The sequence below is a fragment of the Apus apus genome, chromosome 1, assembly GCF_020740795.1.
Source record: "Apus apus isolate bApuApu2 chromosome 1, bApuApu2.pri.cur, whole genome shotgun sequence".
Classification (NCBI taxonomy): domain Eukaryota; kingdom Metazoa; phylum Chordata; class Aves; order Apodiformes; family Apodidae; genus Apus; species Apus apus.
In genome coordinates, this window is record NC_067282.1 from 32,285,946 (window position 1) to 32,308,779 (window position 22,834).

At 38.6% G+C, this 22,834-nt stretch overlaps 1 protein-coding gene across 1 annotated transcript; it reads right to left on the minus strand.

The window, feature by feature from the left end:
* Positions 1–358: 358 nt before the first annotated feature.
* Positions 359–22,817, minus strand: WBP4 (WW domain binding protein 4). The gene is made up of 10 exons (XM_051644132.1): positions 22,700–22,817; positions 17,122–17,194; positions 15,611–15,673; positions 15,374–15,497; positions 14,351–14,566; positions 13,399–13,454; positions 10,517–10,583; positions 8,379–8,524; positions 7,111–7,346; positions 359–5,458 (listed from the first exon to the last, which is right to left on the minus strand). Coding segments are annotated over exons 1-10 (1,191 nt in total). The 5' UTR covers positions 22,702–22,817; the 3' UTR covers positions 359–5,250.
* Between the last annotated feature and the right edge of the window lie 17 nt (positions 22,818–22,834).

Sequence of the window (22,834 nt, forward strand, 5' to 3'; positions counted from 1 at the left end):
GTTACCATCAGAAAGTTTGTATATTCAGCTATATCCTCAAGGTTACTAAATATTAACTACAACAAACTTTACCTGAGCTCTGTTAAGAATTTTACTTCAACATTTTAACCTGGGTCATTTGTTACTCACAATTGATGCACAGAATAAAACAAATTCCAGTAACTGCTTTAATGCTCTACTGTGGGCACTATTCTGGTGACCACAAAATATGAGTATTTATTTTAAGAAGCATTTCCATATTTACACACCTATTTTCATTTATATATGTCACGGACCCCATTTTTAAGAGAACATGCACCCATAAATTTCAGGTTGTCTGAAACCCCCTGAATAGATGAACAACAGGAATACAGACTGGTCAAATTAAAGCTTTATTTGGTATTTTCATATTAACTCCACTTCAAGAGCCTGCAACATTGTGTAACTGCAACTGAGAAGCTGTTCAAGAGAAACCAGCCGTTTAACTCTGCAGACAATACTTATGAACTAGAACAAGTGCTTTTCAATCACCCCTCTGTTCTTTGCATCTTCACTTAAGCAAGCTGTTAAAATCCACTCTTTTCAGCCCAGGGTCTGTAGAACACTGTCTGCAGGTGTTTCTGCTTTTACAGGTAGAATCTAAGCTGCTTGAGCTGAGCTACTCTGGGAATCCTCTTGGGCAAATTTAGCCTTTTTTATTATTTGCAACACTTTTTGTTTGTACAGAAACTTTTGTTCAAGCTTATATCCCAAAACATTTCACAAAGCTACATTTGTTAATCAATCACACAAACGGTTAACATAATTTCTAAGTTAAATAATTTAGCAGGTAGAAGGTAAGAGGACCTAAGAGGTAGATACAAGAGATACTGCAGGGACAGGGCTGACAAACCAGCACCAAAGGGTTGCTGCAGCAGAGCAGGAGGCACACGGGACAGCTTTCATACCAGGAAGTGAAAGGGTTGAAGGGCTGCAAACCCTGTAGGAGGCATGGAATGAAATCTGTCTCAGGAAAACAAATTGTCATGAGAACCAAAAGAGCAAATGTGGTTGGTCCTGAAATAGCTTGCGTGGTGTCAGAAAATCAGCAAGGTTGTACTTTTTCAAGGCATGATACAGGCAGCAGAAGCGCTCAGGACAAGCTGGGATCTGGAGACACAGGGGCCTACGTGACACCATCAAGCTTTCCAGAGATCTTGGTGGGCAGGGGGGTAGGGTGAAGGTGGATGCTAGAAAGGCAGCACAGTGGTGATACATAGTTTTGCATATATAGGAATACTGAAGGAAGACAGTTTGAGGAAGAAAAGAACTAAACCGAGGAGGCATAACTCAACAAGCAAACCAAAAGAAACCAAGCAGCATAGAGTAGTTTTTTACTCCATTTCTGAGATACCAAAATATGCACTGAAATAACATCCTTAACGAGAAATGTCTTTATACATGCATAGGTTAGCAAGTTTAACGTAAATCCATGTCATGACCAGTCCTCCTACCTTATAAATACAAATATTGGGATTGGATGATGCTACAGAAAATATTTTGTGTATGAGGGTCAAAGAAGAAACAGACTTTTACCCTACTGGGAAAGTCTGGATTTCAATCTACAGATTCCCAGGTGAAGGGTTAAAATTTGGCTTAGCCTAAACAGGAACAAGGATTATTCTACAAATCAGGTCAAATTGAGCAGGTGGTGACTGCACAGCTCCTAGCATAACAGATGCCTATCACAGAAATTTTCAGTATATGCTGTATGTTTGCTTCTAACAGCATCACTGACTTCAGGCCAACACTACTGTAAACACACACCCCAAAGCCAAGTGTCGTGTATTGTTAAGCTTTCTGAACAGACAAGAGAGGTGACAGATGAAGCAAGGAAACAAAAATACAAAGCTGTGAATTTACTTGCTCAAAACCACACATAAGAAATAATGATCAGAAATGGCAGTGGCTTCCCCTTTCTCTCCAACTCTTCTTCTCATATTAGTAATAATGTCTTTGACAGTCTCTAAAGCCAAGCATCTAGCCCTCATTCAAGGAGCTTGCAGTAAAAACAGGCAAGCAGATAAAAACATGCTGCATGATAGAAAATGGATTAGTCTGAGAAGACTCTTCTTTTGAAAACACTGTTCTTCCGAAACAGTAAAAGGAACATTCATTTGTCAAAAGCCAGTGCAGCCCAAGGGAGGATTAGTAGATGAGGAGCATAACTGTGGTAATACCTAGAGGAATCCTACAGCAAATTCCAAAGGCAGAAGATTTTGCAGGGTGATAGCACAGGAGGGAAAGAAAAAAGCAGAACAGATGTCCTGGAAAAGCAGCATCTGCCTTAAATCTCACACAAGACAGTATTTTTGTATAGAAAATACTTGGTTTAGATACACAATAAGGAAATTGAATGTCAGTATGGTGCAAAATTAAACAGTAGCTTTGGATGTATAAAATTTTGTTCAACTGGCCCTTATTATAATTTACACTTGAGGACAAACAGCTGGTCTCTCTTGAAAATGACTTTCAGAGGTATTAGGGAGTGAAGAACTGTATTTCTTTCTGAAATTCAGGCTTTAGAAGTTACATCAGCAAAATCAAGCATATGGTATTTAAATTAACTTTACTAGTAGTGAACAAAGAAAACATTTAATCTTTTCAACTAATACACGTTTTGGTTCATCTGTTAAACACAGTGCTTGACAAAGACCTTTGGTTCATATTACAACTAACAATAGCTCCTCAAGGAAACAAGTTTTGAACATTTTTATTTGCAAATGTTTTTAAACATCGGCTTGAGCAATTTAGTTATAAGTATGTTAAATTACAGCCTAGGACCACTTCAATGTGAGAAAACATTTTTAAGGAAAGATGCACTCACTAAAAGAGGAAAGATGTCTTCCTCAGAGGATATTAAAAGCGGAGCCTACAAAAAAAACCCTATACTGGTGTATAAACTATACTCATAAAGAGTAAAATTATTTTACAGATATTATAAAGATGTCAAGAAATTTCAGGCTTGGAATAACAGAAGCAGGATGAGTACTGCAGTACAAAACAAATTTGTAAGAAAAAAAAAGTGCTTGAAAGGAAAGCATGGTCAGCTGTTAACACAGCAGCTGGCAATGGCAAGGGAGCAGAAAGAGCTAGTTGTACTGGTAAATCACAGGGCACCCACGGCACACAGCATGATGCAGTCATGTGAAAGGCAGATGTGGTTTAGGGGAGTATCAGGAGTTCTCTCCAATATGCTAAGGAAGTATTAGTGACATCACACATGGCCTTAATCTTCTTCAAACACAGAGCCTAGGCAAACTCAGGCTGGAATGGATGAAGAGTGCTAGTGGAGCACTGATGGTGCTGTCACACAAGGATGCTTTATGTGATTTAGAAAAGACATGATGGATTCAAGAGGAAGAAAAGCTTCTTAGCTGAAGGGCAATACTCATGTTGTTTGGGAAGAAATGAGTATAAAGTAGTTGCAAACGCACAGAGGCTTTGAGCTAGAGCAACTCCTTGCTGCTGGAGTAATGTTCAGAGGAGAGTAAAAACAAAACCTGAAAAATATACTTTTTAAAGAAACCTTAGGAAGGATATTTCTATTCTAGCCTTGCATGTGAGGTCTTTCATGTAGCATATAAGTTGTACATGCCTGCATCTATGACTGTGAGAGCATCCAGCATGCATCCTGCATCTCTAAATGACAATCCAGGCCTAGATATTGCAGGAAACTTTCAAATTCCTCAAAACAAACATCAGAAGAAATACAACAACCCTGATGAAGACAAAGAAACATGTGGGAATAAATACAATACTTAACTACTTTCTACACACAGAGAAAATGTTGCAGAATAGAAAAAAGGACGTGATAAACCAGATTCCCTGTCTTGCACTCCTTTCTCAGCTGATCTGACAGATTAATAGCCATTTTCTCCATGAGTCCAAGCTCAGCCGTTACCAAGTCTATTTTGCTGTAGTTGGACTTTGATAACTGTCTTCACTGCACCCTCTGTTTTTGACTTAGACTCTCCCTGTGAGCTTTGGAAATAGAGACATATTTTTGAATGGCTTTGTAATTTCAACCTTTATGGTCCACTGTTTGATACCAAGAGAAGCAATGATCATAGCTGTATTCTTACACAGCTAACAATAGATGCTGACCAATTCCACCACCAAGTGACGAAAACAAATCTACAATCCTTAAGAAAATGTCCAAGCCATCTTGGAGAGCACAGTCATCAGCTCTACTTATTCATATTTTGTTTTCCTCTCCTATGGTACTGAGAATGATTAAGCTTCAATACACTTAGCCCCCTCAGCAAAGACCACAACTATTCAACGCACTCCTCATATCAACAGACAAAATCCACTGGCCTCAAAAAGGGTGCTGTATGCTCTAGCAGGGCCAGGTCTTCAGAATATTTTTTTCATTAAAGTATCAGACAACTGTTTTTTTACAGAGAAAGAAACAAAAAGAAGACAAAAAAAACCAAAAAGAAAAACAAAAAAAAAACGCAACTTCATGTGTGAAAAGAAAGAAAAATTCAAGTAGAGACAATAATGAAGCAAAACACAACAGGAAGACACCAGAGAAACACCTACTCTAATGGGGGTGGCTCTGGTGCTGTTATTAAAAGTTAAGATTTAACAGGTTTAAATCTTCTGCAGAGGTTTAATACATTTATCATGCATGTGCAGATATTTCTTACTTGAAATGAGTGGCACTGATGCGACTAACTCCTCTAAAAACAGCTTTCAAATGATCTTCTTGATATGTTGGCATTCTCACCACCTACTCTTTTGCAAGCTAAGAGCCAAAGGTTAGTAAGCATCATATTTTTACTCAGTAGTTAGCAAGCTACTCCAAATAACCAATCCTGGGGGATGATTTTACTCTCTAGTACATGCCACTGACTCTGTAAAAATAAAAGGTCTGCATAATTTTTGCCAGATTAAGGATTACTGAATTCTCCAGTAATTAGAAAAGGAGTAAAAAACCTTACACGATATGTTTAAAACAGCAAACACAGAGCAAATCAAACTTAGATAGCATGGTTAAAATAAAAAATAAATGTATTTACAATATTGCATAAGTAATAAAACACCAAATTCCAATCCAAAATCAATCACATCAAAATAAAATTTAAAAATATTACAACTCACATATGTTTTAATACCTATAAATCCTTAATTTCTATCCAACATTTTCTTTATAAAAGCCTGTTTAAAATACTAAACTCTTGATTCACTCTAGCTTAAACAGAATCTAAATTTATTTGTTAAGTATTACTGATCACTTAGTCTTTGTCTTAAGTTTCTAGATTTTCCATTTTCAAATTTCCTCTTTTTAAATGTTGGCACCCCTTCGGTCAGGTCTCCAAGGGAGGTGACTGTCTTCTCTTTAAATATCACTGTATCATCTTCTGGAACCTCTACCACTGGAGGTGGTAGACTCTCACTCTCTGTACTAGGAAGCTCCAGGTCCACTTTTTCACTGGGAGAAGAGAGGAAAACATAAAAGGGTTAATCTGCATGGAGAAAACAAGATGGTGTACCGCAGACAGTAACACCCATATTTAATTGGCAAAGCAGTTTTGAGCTCTATGCAGTTTCTGGCCAAGACCACCATCATGACAGGCATAAAGAAAACCCCCATGTTCTTCGTTTTTTCTTCTGTGTGGGCTGGTATGAAAAGTAAAAAAACTAAGACCTCATTCTCTACAGAGCTTATACCATGGCCCAAGCATTGTTCACATCAGTAGTCCTGTAGAAGATAACAGGACTGCAGTACATAAATCTAAGAATGTTGAGAGACAGTAGTCAGTGAGTAATTAGCAACAGTTCCCTGCCAAAATGCTACTATGTAGTTTTCTGCAGGCATCCACCCTTGAAGGTCTGCATGACAGAACAGAGAACAGACTTACCAGATCAGCCAATGACCCCAAGCTGGGAGAACCAGGTCCGGAGGAGAGGATCACCACTAATACTGGTCTGAACATTGCACGAGAAAATGAGCCCTCTCATGCATTAAGCAGTAAATCAAAACAAAACAAACCACTCCTGATCAGATGCATCTCATGAAAACATCTGCAGTACACTGGCTGGACACGGGAGGGGGTGAGACAGCTTCCAGATTTAAAATTGGCATAACTAGACTACACAAGTCTTGTCTTCGATCTCCGTATTTAAATCATTGTAGAAAGTGTCTCCCACCACACTGTAAGAACTTCTAATATTTACCCATAGTGACAACAGAAGAGATTGTAATGGATTTTGTTTTGGTTTTGCTTAACTTTGTTTTGAAATGAGGGAAATCAGGGAACAAAAAAACCTGAAAACCAGTTCAAGCAGAAGTCTTTTGCTGCAATACCAGGTGGAAGTAAGACAAAAAATTGGACGTGTTTTTTAGGCTGTGTCCTTCAAGTGAACAGCTGGAGTCAGCACACCACCACAAAGTGGGAAATTGTTCCCTGCCTGTGGAAATAACTCGACCAAACATACCAGGCTTAGGTAGACATTGCTCAGAGTCTAAAAAAGCATACTCATTATGTCAGCAACTATTGATCCCATGGGGAAGGAACTCAAAGGAATGCTAACCCAGTATGATAAAGATCAGGTTGCTTCTGGCCCTAGAAGATCAAGATAGATGTTAAACTGCAGCCAGACTTAGCCCAACAAATTACTCAGCAGAAAGAAATAGAATTTAGGGTGGAAGCTAAAGGCCCTGAGAAAGCTGCCTGTGCTACTGCAAGGCTGGAAGCCATTCAAAAAACAGTCATGAGAGCTCCTGAGGCAGCTGAACTAGATTGTTGGAGGAGAGGATGTTAAGGACCATAAGCTTAGAGTAACTACATTTAAATAGTTAATACTCAGCCTCTCAGAATAATTGTGGATGACAGGGATCCTGTAAATCACTTTAATTTACTTTGTACTCATGGAGAACTTCTACACTAAAACCAAAACACCACTATTATCTGGCCATGCAAAGCTATTATGTAATCACTGTGGAAATAATTGCATTTGGGCTATGTTTACAATCTCTGCTGTGCTAATTCTGCCAGAATTCAGAAGAAAAAGCTTCAGCTCTGAAAACAAATATTCTGGAAAAAAATACTGTGAAAAGAAATAGAGTTAAAAGATCCTCACCATGCTTCTTCTTCTTCTTCTTCTCCTTCTCCTTCCTCCTTAAGTGCTTTCCATTTTCCGTAAGGGTTGGTCTTGTTAGGTGAATCACTGGAGGCTTCCTGGGAAGCTGAAGTACTCTCCTCTTTATCAACACTTTCTTCTGACTTAACTGGTCGCCATTTCCCATAAGGACTTAACTTTTTAGCTCTGGGAGATTTTTTCCCTTCCTCTGATTCTTCACCTTTATCTCCTTTCCTCTAAAGAGGAAAAAACCCACCTTAAGCAAAAATGCCTAAATAAAAACACAATGTAGCTTTATTTTACATCTTTTATTTACTATTGTCTACTATTCATACTTTTCAACCAAGAATAACTTGAAACAATAAACTCATATTGTAATAAAATCTTTATCTCCTGGAGCCTTCATCACATACAGAGTTAAAAAAAAAAATCTTAAATGTTACTAAAAGTTAAAAGTTGGAAAATCCCACTTATTAAGGCTGAAGTTAGCAAGGAGTAGCCAATGCAAACTTAAAGCATGTTTTTTTTTAAAAAAAGCAGCCCACATTAACATACAGCTTTTTGTGCCTGCAGATACACATGCTTTACAGCTACTACCAAGTAGTAGTTTTAACTACACAGAGTGATACAAAAAATATGTATTTTAGAATTAACACCAGTCTATGAATACATTTTATATTTAAACTGTCTCTACCTCTTCTGTATTACCCATTTCAGAAAAAAATTCTCACCCAACCAGAGCCATAATCACATCTTTTATCTTAAGTTTTAAATCTGAAGACAAAAATATATAATTGATACAGGTTTTGTACAACATGCTGCCAATGTTTTTCTCAATTAATAAGGAAACTACAACCATGTAACTTTCAGTCAAAGGCATTCCCTGAAGTCCCAGTTCTCCGGGCAGTCAAATTTACCACTGAAGGTTAGAAGTCATGTCCTCACACTGAAATCCAAGTCAATATGTGGATTATTTTGCAGAGATGACAGTGACCTTTCTCAGAGAACATCACATTTCTTGTAAGATTCAATCTACTTTGGGTGGGCTGAAGGAAAGATCATGTTTTCTGTCCTGAAACAGTGTGACTAATGGGCCAAATAATTGAAAAAAGATTCATTTTACTCTTCAAACAAGTGCCAAGCTCTGCTTTCAGTCATGCGGTTTAACCTCATTACAAGGAGCACAGCCTATCACAAGAGATAAAAGATAATTATCTATGCTAGAAAATTAATGTTATATATAAAATAAATTTGAAGGGAGGACTTACCTTGATATTTGTTTCTGAACTGTCTGCTTCATTTTCACTGTCTTCCAAGTCTGATTCAGACTCTTTGGAATCTGTTCCTGCAAGCTCTTCAGAATGCTTATCACGTTGACTCTTCTCAAAACCAACTGGTTTCTCCCATGTGGATACTGTCCAAGATATGTGAATAACCACATTATTTATATTTCTAATTCTGATCTGTTATTGCTTTGATGACATTACCTTTCAGAAACACTGTTGCCTTATGCAAAAATACAGCAAATAATTTAGCACAAGGCTTTTGCCTTTGTTCGGTATGTTTGTTTTAGAAAACGTAATCAGAAAGGTAACACTTCACTTCCCAGCAGAGATACTGTCATGACAGCTGAGTTCACTGTTCATAAAGCTTGTTGTAATTAGTGCTTAAGAAAAATATCACGCACAGCAAGGTGTGGTCCAAAAGAACATAATCCCTCTCATCCTAACACAGGACAAATGAATTGTCCTCTAGAGGTGCCTATTTGATTTGAGTTGTCCATTGATTACAAAGACACCATAAGGTAAAGAATGATAACTGCCAGCCTCAGGTGCCCAGGCAGATAAACACTTTCCCTGTGCTACCTGGCTTGGTAACATTAGGTCTCTAATTAAAGAGCTGTCAAGTAAACAAGGAAACATAAACATTATCCTGAAAAGACACGAAAGTATCTACAGGTTACGACCTTATTTTCAATGAGAAGGTATGATTCCAGCTAATATACTTACAGGAAATACTTAAATAGAAGTTGACTCAAAGATCTTACAATGGCTTTTAGTAACAATAAGGCAAAAATACACCAACTTTCAATCTATAATTTAGTTTAAGCTTTCAAATGTAGTAAAACTACTGTTTTCCCAATTATTTTGTCTGTTTCCAAAGAAATCCCTAACTGAAAACATAATTTAACAGGTATGTTTCTAAATGTATCTTGAAGAAGTAGAGGTGTAAGAAACTGGGAATGGTGGCTTTGAATGAAGAAAACAGTCTCTTAAGGGTACTGCTGCCAAGCAGCTTTAGACCAGTAACTGAGAGGGTTCACTTTCCTAGGTGTCATGCATAGCCAGCTGAGCAGAGGGCAACCTCCCAAAGCAGGACTTGTAGCAGGAGCTAAGCCTAGAGATACCGGCCTCTTCAGTGACACACTTGGGATGAGACACTACATCAGTCCCTCTGGTTAACAATTTGTCCTGTCTTCAGTGGATAGGATTAGTGTTAACAGAACTGACAAGTAATTTTCAAGCATTTCCAAGACTATTTACAGCTATATAAAAATAAGGGATCGCTTTAAAATCTCACAAGCCAGAATTTTACCAAATATGATTACAAAGACATTCTTTGTGAGTGTTGTAGCCATGAAGACCTTTAAAAACAAATACAACCAAAGGCATAACATGTATATGAACTTAGAAGGCAATGTTTAAAAATAATCAACATCTCATTTCCCTTTCAAAATAATAATAATAAAAAAACCCAAATCACAAATCATTTGAGCAGGGGAGTGGCATGCTGAAAAATGGAAAAGTTTTGCTGTTTTTTTTCTTCCTATTCTTAGCATTGTCAGGAATGCCACTTCATACCCAACAGCAGAAGGAAAACTCATAGCCAGCATAAAACCACTTGCTCTCCAGAGAGGCATCATTCACCTTAGAATGATTTTAACAGATTCAGAAAACAGATGCGTGTTCTGAGGGAGTCACCACAAAGTTCCCCATGTAGGGAAAAAAAATGAGGAAAGAAGTAGGAGGTAAGATTCAGGACTCTCTTATGAATGACATGTCGGCAAGAGGAAAAGCTGAGATTCTTACTCAGTCCTACATACCTGTCAAAACAAACCCCTGCCCCTTTCTGGTTTCCAAACTATAATTTCAATATACATGTAGAAAATAAGAACCCATATCTTAGAATTTTAAGTTGAATGTCTCAAAAAACCTATGAAGCACAAATGTACAAACATTGACAACACAGCTATAAAGCCAGAACTGATTTAAGCAACAAGTAGATAACAGCTTAAAAAATGCAAAACTTAGTAATGGCCTTAAAATGCAGTTGTTTGCAAAACAAAATGATGCTCTGAAAACCCTCTATTCTGAAACAGCTTAACTGGAAAACAAGCTCTCCTTACCTCCTGTTTGTGTGTTATAGTAATAGGTATGACCATCTTCAGTGACACCTTCTACCCACTCGCCTGCCTGAGAAAAAGATTTAGGAGCCAATTACAAAACAGTTTAAGGATCAGCCACAGTATCACTTACAAGATTATTCAACATTTTAGTTTATGATAATTTTACTGTTTTAAAGCTTGAAGCCCTAAAGTTTTTAGAAAGTATTCCCTTTGCCTCAAATGAGATTGAATTGCTTAAAAGTATGGCAAATGCACACAGACAGTTTTTTCCCACAGTGGATAATCAGGATAAAGCAGTAAAGGCTGTTATACAGTTCACATTATGATAAAAGCCATAAAGGCCATTATGTTACACGTTATTTATTTTCCAAAGTATTAACACCTGAACTTGTTATTTCCTGTTTTTTTCATTGTTTTAAGTAGAGACCAAGAAAAAATGTCTCTGGGAGTCTTAAGGTCTTGTGAGGGCAACAGAAAACCAGTTGCAATATGTACTGTCACAAACTGAACATAAGCAGACAAAAACAAAACTCCTAAAATTTATCTCAAAGTAGGTCTTCACCAAAAATATTAAAGAAGCAAACTCTGCAGGAATGCATGCCATGAATTTACTTATTGAGTAAAGAACAAATTTCAACAAAGCACTTTTTTCCCCTTCTAATTAATAAATACCTATGAAATATGAAATGTGTATGCAAACACATACACGTATAGATAGGTTTTTGCACACGCACACCTATACATTTGCTTAGTACTCTATTAAAACTTTGTGTTTGTTTTTTTTTTTAAATAACACAACAAAAACAGAAGTTAAAATTCTCAGATCTGCTCTGTTAACAAGAAAAATGGTTCCAGTAGGTTCAGAGCAGGCAAAGGCAAGAAAAACTTCTGTGAGCAAGTCTTCTCAAGGTTTTCTTTCAAAAGTTTCAGTGGGCTAGTTTCCACAAAAGCAAAAGGAAGAATTATTTTATGTAAGTAGGAAGAGGACTAAAAAACTAGTCTTAAATAGAACCTATACTTTTTGTTAAGAGCTCAATCCTGAGCGTTTTAGTCCATGTTCTTAGAGGCTTTCAGCACATACTTGACAGTAGACACATTAAGTACCATACTACGTAAATGCATGATGATGTCAATCTCACTGAAGTTGAAGGCAGTTTTCAACATGCCTTTTCATTACTCCCTTCTCTCCACCTTTACCAAGTCTGACCAGCAAGCTAACATGCTGAAAAAAAAGGATGGGCTGCGAATCTCACTTGCACTACATATTGCAAGCATGCCCTTCAGTTTGTGGGCAATGAGTCCTTGTTAGAGATCTGGAATGTTCACGTATCTTTAGCTCAGACTAAATAAGGGAGCAATTAAATACCTGTTTTTAGCAGTAGCGAAAATAACTAAAAGTCACTGACCATGGTGAGGGAGGAACAGCAAAATACAGCCATGTGGCATTAGAGATATGCGAGGCTGAAGGTGTGTGTTTATGATATAGCTAAGCCAACTTCAAATTGTTGCCAAGAAGGGACCTCCTCTCCTCCATCTGCCTTCCCCGTACCAGCATTTCTCTGATTACCCAGAGAATTGGTGCAAGGGCATAAGCCTACAAAGCTCTAAACTAAACTCTGATGCGGTCACTATCAGGGCAAATATGCACCAATGGACCACACAAGGCTAGTCACAGGACTACCTCTTCCAGTAGCAGGCTACAGGAAGACTGGCTGATAAAGCTATGCCTTGACTGAAAAGATACAAGTTGAAGTGGTGGTTAACAAGTTGCGCAAAACCACAGGATAAGGGAATCAGAAAGCCAGAGTAGCACTTGATGGGCAGCTCTGACACGAGCTGTGCAGTCTCTTGGGAATGAACACTGGATGGGAAAAGCCTACACATCTGAGATAAAACACTGCCTTAACAAAAGGCAAAATACAAAATCTCATGTACGTTTTGTTAATTTATACAACTGCCTGAAAATATAAACAATTATAACCATTTTCTCCTCTGACTGCAAGGAACCCAGTACCAAACGTAGGCTGCCTTCTGAGAAGCGACAACATGGAGCTGCAGAACGTCGAAACGCTCTGAATAGGCCAGGCTTATTTGATCTCTAACACAAAATCCAACATTACCAGATAACACTGACTTTAAAGCACACTGTACCTATGACACCTAGCTTGAAAATGGGGAGATGTGACATCAGTGTTGTAAAAATCCTATTTTTAAGGTTGCAAAGCACAAAAATCCTGGGTGGCAAGTAGCAGGGGAAACCACAACAACAATAATTAAAAAAAAGTATCTTTCTGTCTTAGGACTATTCTGCAAGTTTTCCAGTGCCTTCAATTAAGAAAATACAGTAATATGCTAAAAGATTGCTTGCACATATGTTCATGACGATAAGAAATCCACGAAAAAGACAATTATTACATAACTTTATCCTAAAGCAAACAGAAAAAATAGATGCTTGTATTATTTTTTACTACCTGACAATGCAATCTCAATGTTTCTTAAGATAAAGAAGTGTTAACTATTTCAAATGTGTAATTTTTAATTTTTTACTTAAATTTAATTCACAAAAGGTTGAACAGTATTTATTCAGAATTTCCCCAAAGCTTTCAGTTTCACAGGCTGAAGCACTGAAAAAGCATATCCTGTAAAAACACACCACTACTACCACTTCTCTTCCCTTAGTAAACAAATTAGCCAAAAAAGATTTGTATAGTTTGTTTTAGATTTTCATCAAATACATCATAAAGTATTCTATTTATTCAAATTGTTTTCCTAAGTTTACTAGGAGTAAACAATTTAACTTTTGCAATCAGAGGACCTCCAAATTGCTTAGCTTATTTCTGATGCTTACAAGGACAAAGAAAAGTATGAATAATGCTGTTTACCGTTTGTGAGTTCTGAGAGTTGCCTTGGAATCCTTTAGGCTTCTCCCACTGTGATTCTTTAAAAAAAAATTAAAAATTCATCCATCATTCAATTCTGTTCATATTCAATAATATTTAGAAAAAACAGATCTAAAAGGTATGACATTGATGTGTGCACAATTACAAATATGTGCTACAGACACACCTCACTGGAATGTAAATAATTCTTGATCAAACTATGGTATGAACAATAAACCAAATTATCATAATTACAGTTGGCTTTACTCAGATTAACCACTATGGCTGATACACAGGTAGAATTTTGGTACAAAAAAAGGTGGTTTGGCTTGGTTTTGGTTTTGTTTTTCAATGGTAGCAAAGGCCAGAAGAAACTAAACACACAAGATTTTTACCTTTTATAAGTTATCTTACATGAAGAAAGACTAAGGTAAATACTTAAATCCCTACTGTCAGTCCTTAAACTTATAAGGAATTTTGTAACATTCTAATTAATCATAAAAGAGGCTTGCTTTTATGCTCTAAGGTAGATCATAAGACATAGCTCCTCAACAGAAGTCAGTCAGATAAATCCTGTAAATGTGGAAAGAAACAATTAGACAGCAATCCAAAACCTCTATCATTTACTTGGGCACAATCAACTTATTTCACATTCCTGATAACAAAGCTTCTTTCGGAAGAACACAGTTATCTTTTGTGTACTTAACCTCTGAAAGGCTAAACAGTTCCAGAATCTGTGGAATTACTGCATTCCCCCATTACCAACAAACAGCAAAACCAGTCTGAATTTCTGGATGCCTAAGTCTTGAATGTTAAATATCAAAATTTCATCTAAATGTTCACATTTTAATAATCAGGTTACTACTGAGAAAGCAGAAGATTAAAGTAATACAGATAGTATTTTCTAATTTATATCCAATAACTGTATCTGCATTTGCTCCTCACTAGTTTTTACCTCCTGTTTTTGTGTTGTAGTAATATGTATAGCCTTCAGGAGAAAATCCTTGCACCCACTCCTTCGTTTTTGATGGCACTGAGGTGTCCTGAGATGCCTTTTTTTTCTTCTCTTTCTTTTCCTTCTTCTCCTTCTTCTCTTTCTTTTCTTTCTTTCCTTTAGTTTCCACTGTGTTAGTCTGTGTTTTATTCTGTGTCGAACTGGGACCTACATCATCTTGAAGAAAATAATACTCTCTTTTAAAAAAAGAATAATTATCTGAGCTTAAATATTAGTCACTCTTGAGCGACAGCAAATAGAAAATTCTGTTATTCTGAGTATTTTCACCCAGTAGTACTACACTCGTAGCAGGTAAACTTAAAATATTAAATTGAAATAATCTGGCACTGTAGCAATACTCTTGTGTCATAAGAAAGTCCAAATATAAAAAGATGAGTAACGTAAGAGAAAAACTGTAAGGACCAATGTGGTCTAACTAATCAACAACAAAAAAGAAACTAGAAGAGCTATAAAAAAAATAACTTCTACAGGATCTGGAAACTACAAGCTTTTTTAAAAAGGATAGTGTGTCTTCACACAAACAGAACAAAGGTACTTGCTGAACTGCAAGCTGAGCAGAAGATTCTCATCTGCATTGTTTGACATCAGTGGGAACCCAACCTCTCCTACTCAATAGAAGGGAAATGTAACATTAACTAAGGGAAGCTGCAGTGCTGATTTCAAGCACCAATACAGCCTATTGTTTGTTATCACAATGTTCAATTTTTCTACTCCAAATCATATTGTTCCATGGACCAAAGGACACCATAGCTAAAAACATTCTATACTGCATCTGTACTGCAACTTCTACTACTGGCAATTTGCAGGCTCCTTTTTTTCCCTTTTTTTTCCCTAAATGAGCAAACACAGCCCTGGGGATCTCCTCTCATGTTCTTAAAACCTACTTTATGAAAAAAAAAAAAAAAATCCTACTCAATATTCTTTCAATTCTGTCTTTAAACCTTTGGCAGCTATATGAACTACCTGGCTTAATTCCAAGCCTTTTCAAATCTTCTTGATATGCTTTCATTGCTGCCTCCTCCATTGCTGCAAATTCTTTTGACATGTTTTCTTCTTCTTTTGCTTTTTCCAAGCTTTTCTTTTTAATCTAAAACAAACAAACAACAACAACAAAAACAAACCAAAGAGAATATATTTTAAAAGTCTGATAATAAAAGAGATTTTTAAAAAGTGTTCATGCAAGTAAGATATCTGAGTTACCTCACTAATTCTTTTTGCCACATTTTCTTTATGATTCTTTCCTCTTTCATGAAAATCAATGCTCTTAAAAGCGAGAAAAAAAACAAGAAACAATTTTAATGTACTTAATTTGAGTTAGTTAAAGTTTAGTTAGATTAAACTTAGTTGAAGCCTAAATGTAACCTGTTCTGAAGATACTTAGAGCAAACACTATAAAGTGGCTCTAGGAAATTGGGAACACTGAGAAATGCTGAACATAGAAATGATGAAAAATCAGTAAGACTTCAAAATGGTATAATGAAATTTCATAGTCTGTATTTATAAAATTTAAAATACTACTGTTCAGCACACATATGAGACAAATAACAGGTCATCTGGGCTCCCTCTCTACGCTATCTTTCCAGCTGTCATCCCTTCATGTTTTTTTTTTACCCCCTGTTTCTGTGCAAACTTTAAAAAAACATACAGCTTATTTAGAGTTCCAAACATTAGCTAAGGTTCTTAATTAGATTATGCTACATTTCACAGATATCCCGTGAAATTAAAACTAGTCTGCAGGTCCACAAATCTGAGAAAGAGAGGGGAAAAGGCAAGGTGGGAGAGTTGGGTAACTGTGGACAGTAGAACAGTCTGCAAGCCAAAAAGCTGCCAGAGCCTTTAGGAACTCGAAGGAGTTCAGAAGCTCTACAGGTGGAAGTCCTCTTGTGGTTCTCACAAAAAACATCTGAGCACATTTAGGTGTTCAAATGTTAGGTGCCTAAGCCTGACCTAGTAACCCTGAAATGTCTTCACATGAACTGATGTGCCCACGATGCACATCCAGGGGATGACTCATCTCATTTAAAGACAGTTTTTGTAAGTTACCCAAATCCCCCCCTTAAATGTGTATTTCTCTTTACTAACTTCAAGAATAAACCTAAACCAATTAGCTCACACGTGTCATTCTGAACTGCAGGTATCTAATTGTAAGACAGATGTAGCTCAGCTCCAGAAGTACCCCTGGCATTGTGTCAGGAATGCAGAACTTAATTTCAAAGTAAGAAACCAATAGGTCTAGTGGTCTGCAAAAGGCATTTTTGAGTCAGAAACACCTTTCTGTAAGCCTGTAATGTTTCTGTGGCTTGTTTGAAATCAAATAAATCTGCTTTAAATGCTTACAGTGCTGGCTATACCAGGCCTACCGTATATAAACCACGTATGCCAGATTTTGCTTTCTACTTGCATACAAGGCTAGGAATAGGCATGGAAAAGGTTTCAAAACAGATCAAGTATTAAGTTACAGAACCTGAAGAAAAAGCAGGATCAGATATTACAGTTCTTATCTGTACTGCCAAGTAGAACAGCACACACCACCTTGTATGCAGTTTTGGGCTCTCACGTAACATATTTTAAATACCCCAAGTATTACAAAGGCATTTTTAAACAACAAATTTCATGCATCAAGAGATCATTATCAAAAGTGATGTTAAATGCCTGTAATTCAAATTCCTAGTATTTCAGAATTATTGATCTAATACGGTAGACCATCATACAGGTCTGTTGTCTGCTATCCAGCACTTGCAGTAATCGCAGAATTTTTTTGGCTGAGATTTCCAGTAATCGGCCCTGGGGAGAGAAAAAAAAAGATTTATAATCTGAAACAATAATCAAAGCCACAGGTTTGGTCTTTTTTATGTATGTATATGTAAAACTAAAGAAACTAAATTGAGTCTTTCTTGGGTGATTGAGTGCCAAGAGTTTATTTTATTAAACAAAGTATGGGGAGCAAGCAAGGGTATCTATATTGATTACTGTGCCCCATTAAAGCACAGTTCCAGATTGGGACTGTGCACATCTGACCTCCAGAGACTGCAACATTTTCACAATGGAGGTGATGCCGTAAGGACCAGAAATACAAGGCAGTGCAAGCCAAAGATAAACAGGCAGCTCTGGGTACCCTAATTAAACACAGAACTGTCAGAAATGGGCAACTTGCACTGTTTTTTATACAGATTCATACAACAAACGTTACTAAGTGTAAAATTTCAATTTAATGTCAAAGTGTACTTTGGATATTGTACACAATGAGTTTAGCAACACAAAGGTGCAGTTCTGGACAATGTGAGCTACTGTGGGGAAACCTACAACAGATTCTGACACAGCAGTAAATTGTTTGGATATTTCAGCGTAAAAATGTGAATATTTCTGAGCCACGCAATTTAAGTTGTGTATGTGTGGAAACTTGGGGAAGACTCTTCAGAACTCGAAAGTTAGTACATAAAAGTATTTAACAATAAAACAAACAACCCCTCCAATGGCTATTTCTTCATCAAAAACTGCTTTGTAATGCCAGACCAGGCTCGTGCAGAAGTAATGCCATTTCTCACTGGCTTGCAGCAACAGATGGAATGCTTTGGTTCAACAGAACACATTGCAGCAACAGGCTTCCAGGTTTTTAAGTTAAAATGAAAAAGAATGCAGGGCAAAACAAAAACAGTTCAGAAACAATAAAAAAGACCCATCCAAAAAATGAATCATTGTCTTCTGTCTGAAGATCAACGCTCAATGAAAATACTCCCTGATATTTTTACTCAATACAAACAAAGCTTCTACCATGCACAATACTAGCACCCATAGTATCTTACGATACGTGTGAACAGACCTTTCCTAACAGAAATGGACCTAATGGATGCAACTGTTGAAATTTAAGCAGGTATCAAAATACTCTCCCCCATCAGTGCTTAATGAAAAAATAAAAAGTTTAAGAGGCTACAATTATTTAAAAGTGAAAGTATGATGGATGTGCTCTGCAAAAATACAGCAACCTATAAGCAGGACTGTGTTAGCAATGCACAGCTTTTCAAGCAATTTTCTGGAAAGCTAGGAAGAAGCATCTAGGCTTCCCCCTGATTTAAACAGAAATCCACTCATTTGTAAATGGTGTTCTTTAAAACTTGGTCACAGATTTAATTAAAAGGCTTTTGAGATTTATATTTTGAAATGTACTAAGGCCAAGCCCAGGAAATGGAACACTCTGGCTAGAAAAGCAGCTGACTGGGAGGGAGAAATTCAGAGCTCAGATAAACCTCAAGGTCCTTTTTCCTATTTGAGCTGCAGCTCCAAAATTGTCTCTAAATCCTTCGACATCATCCAAGATAAATTTCCAGCTAAAAGATGGGTTGACCTTCCAAAAGCAATGGACCAATTCTGACAGAAAACACAAATTGTGAGAGAGCCTCACTGCACGTTTCAGAGGTGCAACAACATCTGCGTTGTTCCAAGCTCAACCTAACAGGGCTGGCTCTTCAACAAGTATAGTGTTCAAATGAAGACCGCACAGCTGCAGTCACCAGAAGTCGAGATCTGAGAGTGTGATGAGCTGTATTTGCACAGCTATATTTTCCACTGATTTCTTTCCTAAATGCTCCTGGACATCACATTTATTGCAAACCACTCTAGCTACACAGAGAGACAGAGTCTTCGTGCTGGAGAACGTGAAGACACACATGGGACTTAATACAAATCCAGGTTTTGACGACAGAAGCCTCTTGTCTTCATCTCCTGTTGGTGTAGATAAAGATTGGAGCTGGCTCTCTGTTGTTACATATAAAACAAATGTAAATTATACTCTGTGCAGAAGACTTGATATCCTGGGAACCTTAAATCATGCATTTCCTCTGGTCCCAATTCTGCAACTTATGAGTATGAAGAATGTTATACACTGAGTAATTCTCTTAAAAGGTTTTCTACTTCAGTTCATGTCATGCAAAAAAAAGAGGAGGCTTGGTTTAAATAACTATCTAATAACATCTACCAAAGATAGAGCCTGTAAAGCACCAACAGTTCTGCAATGAGAGCAAACCCAAGAGGCATGTTTGGAAAGATGCAGCAACTGAAGCAAGACCCCACACAGAGATGCTGCAAGTACTTCACAGATTCTGCTCACCCGGGGGTGTGCAAGTTTTACTGTGAAGCTCTACCTTCTGGGAAGGGTTCCAACAACATCTGCCTGACCTTCCACGGCTGGCTGAGCAAGTCAGCTTGGCACCCTGCTACTGGGCACGTGGGGTGCCCAATAAAGTGGGGTACTGGGCAACTTCTGGACACACTGCTGTCAGCTTTCCATGAGAGCTGGAAATCCTGTACTAACATGCAAGAAATGTCTCCTAAAGAACAGTGATTTTCTTTCAACTTTTGCTGGTCAAACCACCCAGGGGCAGAATGTGCAACAGTTCAGTGGACTAAAAAGAAAGAAGGGGTAAAAGAGGGAGTGAACATCAAACTATTTTCTTGAAACTTCAATGAAATTACAAACTCTTTGCTCCAAACAGCTGCAGAGTGCAAACAGCATCCATGTTTAAACTATTTTCAGATTTGTGAAATTAATTTAAAACTTCACAGGGAGTGAGAAGATGGAGGACAACACGAAGCAACTTGGCATTCACAGCACTCACCACACTCACTATTTCAACAGGGAAAAAGCTCAGAAGCTCAGGTATTTTTACTTTGCAGAATTCATTTCTTGAGCCATGAGAATCAGGCAGCCTAAGATGCCATGCCTGGGTTATGCCCTCCAGCACATGAACCACACGCCTGAGAGCACACAGAGGGGACAGGTTCTGTTGACAACATTCAGAAGGCAACTTGCAGAATAACTCCAGCAATACTGGAGGTCCAGGGCCTTGAGCTGCTTCTCCTCACAACTGAAGAGTATTACTAACATTATACTAGGTGCTGCAATCAGCCTTCTGTATATATGGAAGCATAAGAAACCCTCAGAAAGAAGCTGTCTTCAGCTGAGACAGCTTTTCCAAACTTTGCTTTGACAGTGAGCTGGAGGGTTTGGCTCTTACCACATATTAGCTGAAATTAAAAGGCTGGGGGGAGGGAGAAAAACAAACAAACAAAACCCAACTGTTTCAGGTGGTTCTGAACCCATGGAGAAAAAAAAAATTGGCTGTGCAAACAAAATCTGGAAGCATTTGCTTTCAATAGCTCTTTTCTAAAACATCAGACTTGAAATCTGGCAGGAATGCAGATGGGTTTGTGACAGGGATGTATCTGTCCAAATTATAAGCCTAAAAACATCACACACATGCTTAGCAGTTTTGTTCAGTTTTAATACCTACAATTGTTCTATAACAGCCACTCAACAGGACATAGTGTTCAGAAATACTAAAAAATTCTATTTGGGAACATTGTGTACTTCTAAAGAGAAATAATGCTTCTTTAAAAGGTTTTTCTTTCTGTAGAAAGCACAAAAAAAAAAATCACATATATTTCACAACAAGCCCTCCTCCACATGAGAAGCCATTCCAGCATAGGTAATTCTAATTGAAATATCCCAGTATTGGTAAGATCCAAGAACGCAACCCGAAAATCAGGAGGGAAGGAGGCCAAACACAAAAGGGTTTTCTTGTACTGTAAAGGAGCTCCCAGTGCCATGGCTCTAACGACCCACACTCCCAAACAATTCACAGCAGCTCCATTCATTTATAGTGCACTAAACCTACCCTAATTCTTAGATATGTACCCTTAATTTTTAACAAAATAGCATTTAAAAATGAGGGCTCAAGAAAAAAGCATCCCTGACACATCTAGTATAGGAGGCTGTCCTGCCTGACCTGAGCTTGTGGGCCCAATATATTACAGAATATACATCTTTATGTGGGGTCCTACAGAGTAGTACTGGATGGGAGTTTCTTCTATGTGAAACAAGGGCAGTTCCGTGAAGAGTTTTGCTCTTCCGGCCTTCAATTGTATTTCTGGTAATCCTGTAAATTCTAATTTACAACCTGAGAAGCTGCTTCTTTTTATGACTGTATTAACTCCTTCTCAACAACATATAAAGCAATGTTCCACAAGACAATCTGAGCTGCCTGCAGAAGTTGCCAAGTCTGACCTGTATTGGGTGTTGAAGATCATCTGCCTGGATCTGCTTTGCCAGATCTCTTTCCTAAATTGTAAACGATGTAACTCGAAAGGTGACACTACAAATGTTTTTAACAATATAGAGAAATGAACAAGGATGACAGGGCAGGCAGCCTTCAGCATGTATGGAGGGTCCAACAGACCTCATCTCCCCTAACTTCCATTGACAAAAGCTTTCCATGTCAACAGATTGACACTGTCATCTTTAAACTGCCACTCTTTCCATCCTAAACAGGCATTTGAGAAGCAAATTGAACTCCACAGATGTGTGTTTCTTCCTTATTCAGGGAACCTAAAGTAAAATGCCTGAGTCAGCCTTCAAGTTCAGTACCTTAAGCCAGGGCTATCTCCTGAGAGCAGAGGTCTGCTGCTGTAGATGCAAAAGAAGGATATGGTCTACGTCGGGAGGAATATGATAAGAATTAGGAGAGGAAAAAAACAGCACCATAAATTAGGTCAAGAAACTGTTCAGGTATAATTTTAGCAATAACTAAAATTAAGAACACTGCTGTATGCAGTACTAGCCTACAAGACAGGCTCACACCACCTAACCATGACATACTTCCCCACAGAAAGATTCCTAAAGATATTTATGATCAGATTCAGGTTAATTTTTTATTATTTTTTTTTTTTTTTTCGCCAGCAGGGAAGCACCTTGAAAAGTAACATAACCGAGCAGACGCCATCCATACGACACTCTCGGTTCATAATACCCAAAGCTCGGATTTTTATCCCCTCAAACGTGGCCAAGTAGTAACACAAGCTTCCTCCTGAAACATTTAAAAGGGGCAGCAGATACGCGGCTCCCTCCCAGAACCGGAGGCGCCCAGGGAGGCCGGGGTCGGCGGGGGCCCGGAGCCCTGCCCCGCCTGGAGGAGCCCCTCTCCGGCAGGAGCCGAGCCTACCCGGCGTGTCGGGGAGAGATAAGAAGCCGAAAGCGCAGCAGAAGCAAACAACCGGGAGGAGGCGAAGGACAGACAGGAGCAGAGGGACCAGGGCGAGAGGGAAACACCAGGGGCAGCGAGGCGGGGGCCGCGGCCGGGTCACCGCCTGCCCCGAGGCCTCCCCGCGGGCACCGGGCCCGGCCCCCGCCGCCCCCACCCTGCGCTGCCCGGTCCCGGCCCCGGCCCCTGGGCGGGGGGAGCTATGCCCAGCGCACGGCCGGCGCTGCCCACCCCCTCCCCGGGCCCCGGCACTCACATCGCCGCCTCCCCGGCAGCACCGCCGCTCCGCTCCGCTCCGCGCTCCGCCGGGCGAGCCGCGCTGCTGGGCGGGCCGCGGGGAGGGGGAGGGAGCACGGCGACGGCAGCCGGGAGGGCTCAATCCGCGCTCTCC

What these genes read in the sequence shown, in the direction of transcription:
- WBP4 (XM_051644132.1), bottom strand. An exon ending in CTACAACACAAAAACAGGAG is followed by an intron (nt 13,455 to 14,350) that starts GTAAAAACTAGT and finishes TTTTTTTTAAAG; the next exon opens with AATCACAGTGGGAGAAGCCT. An exon ending in GTTCAGAAACAAATATCAAG is followed by an intron (nt 7,347 to 8,378) that starts GTAAGTCCTCCC and finishes TTTCCTCTTTAG; the next exon opens with AGGAAAGGAGATAAAGGTGA.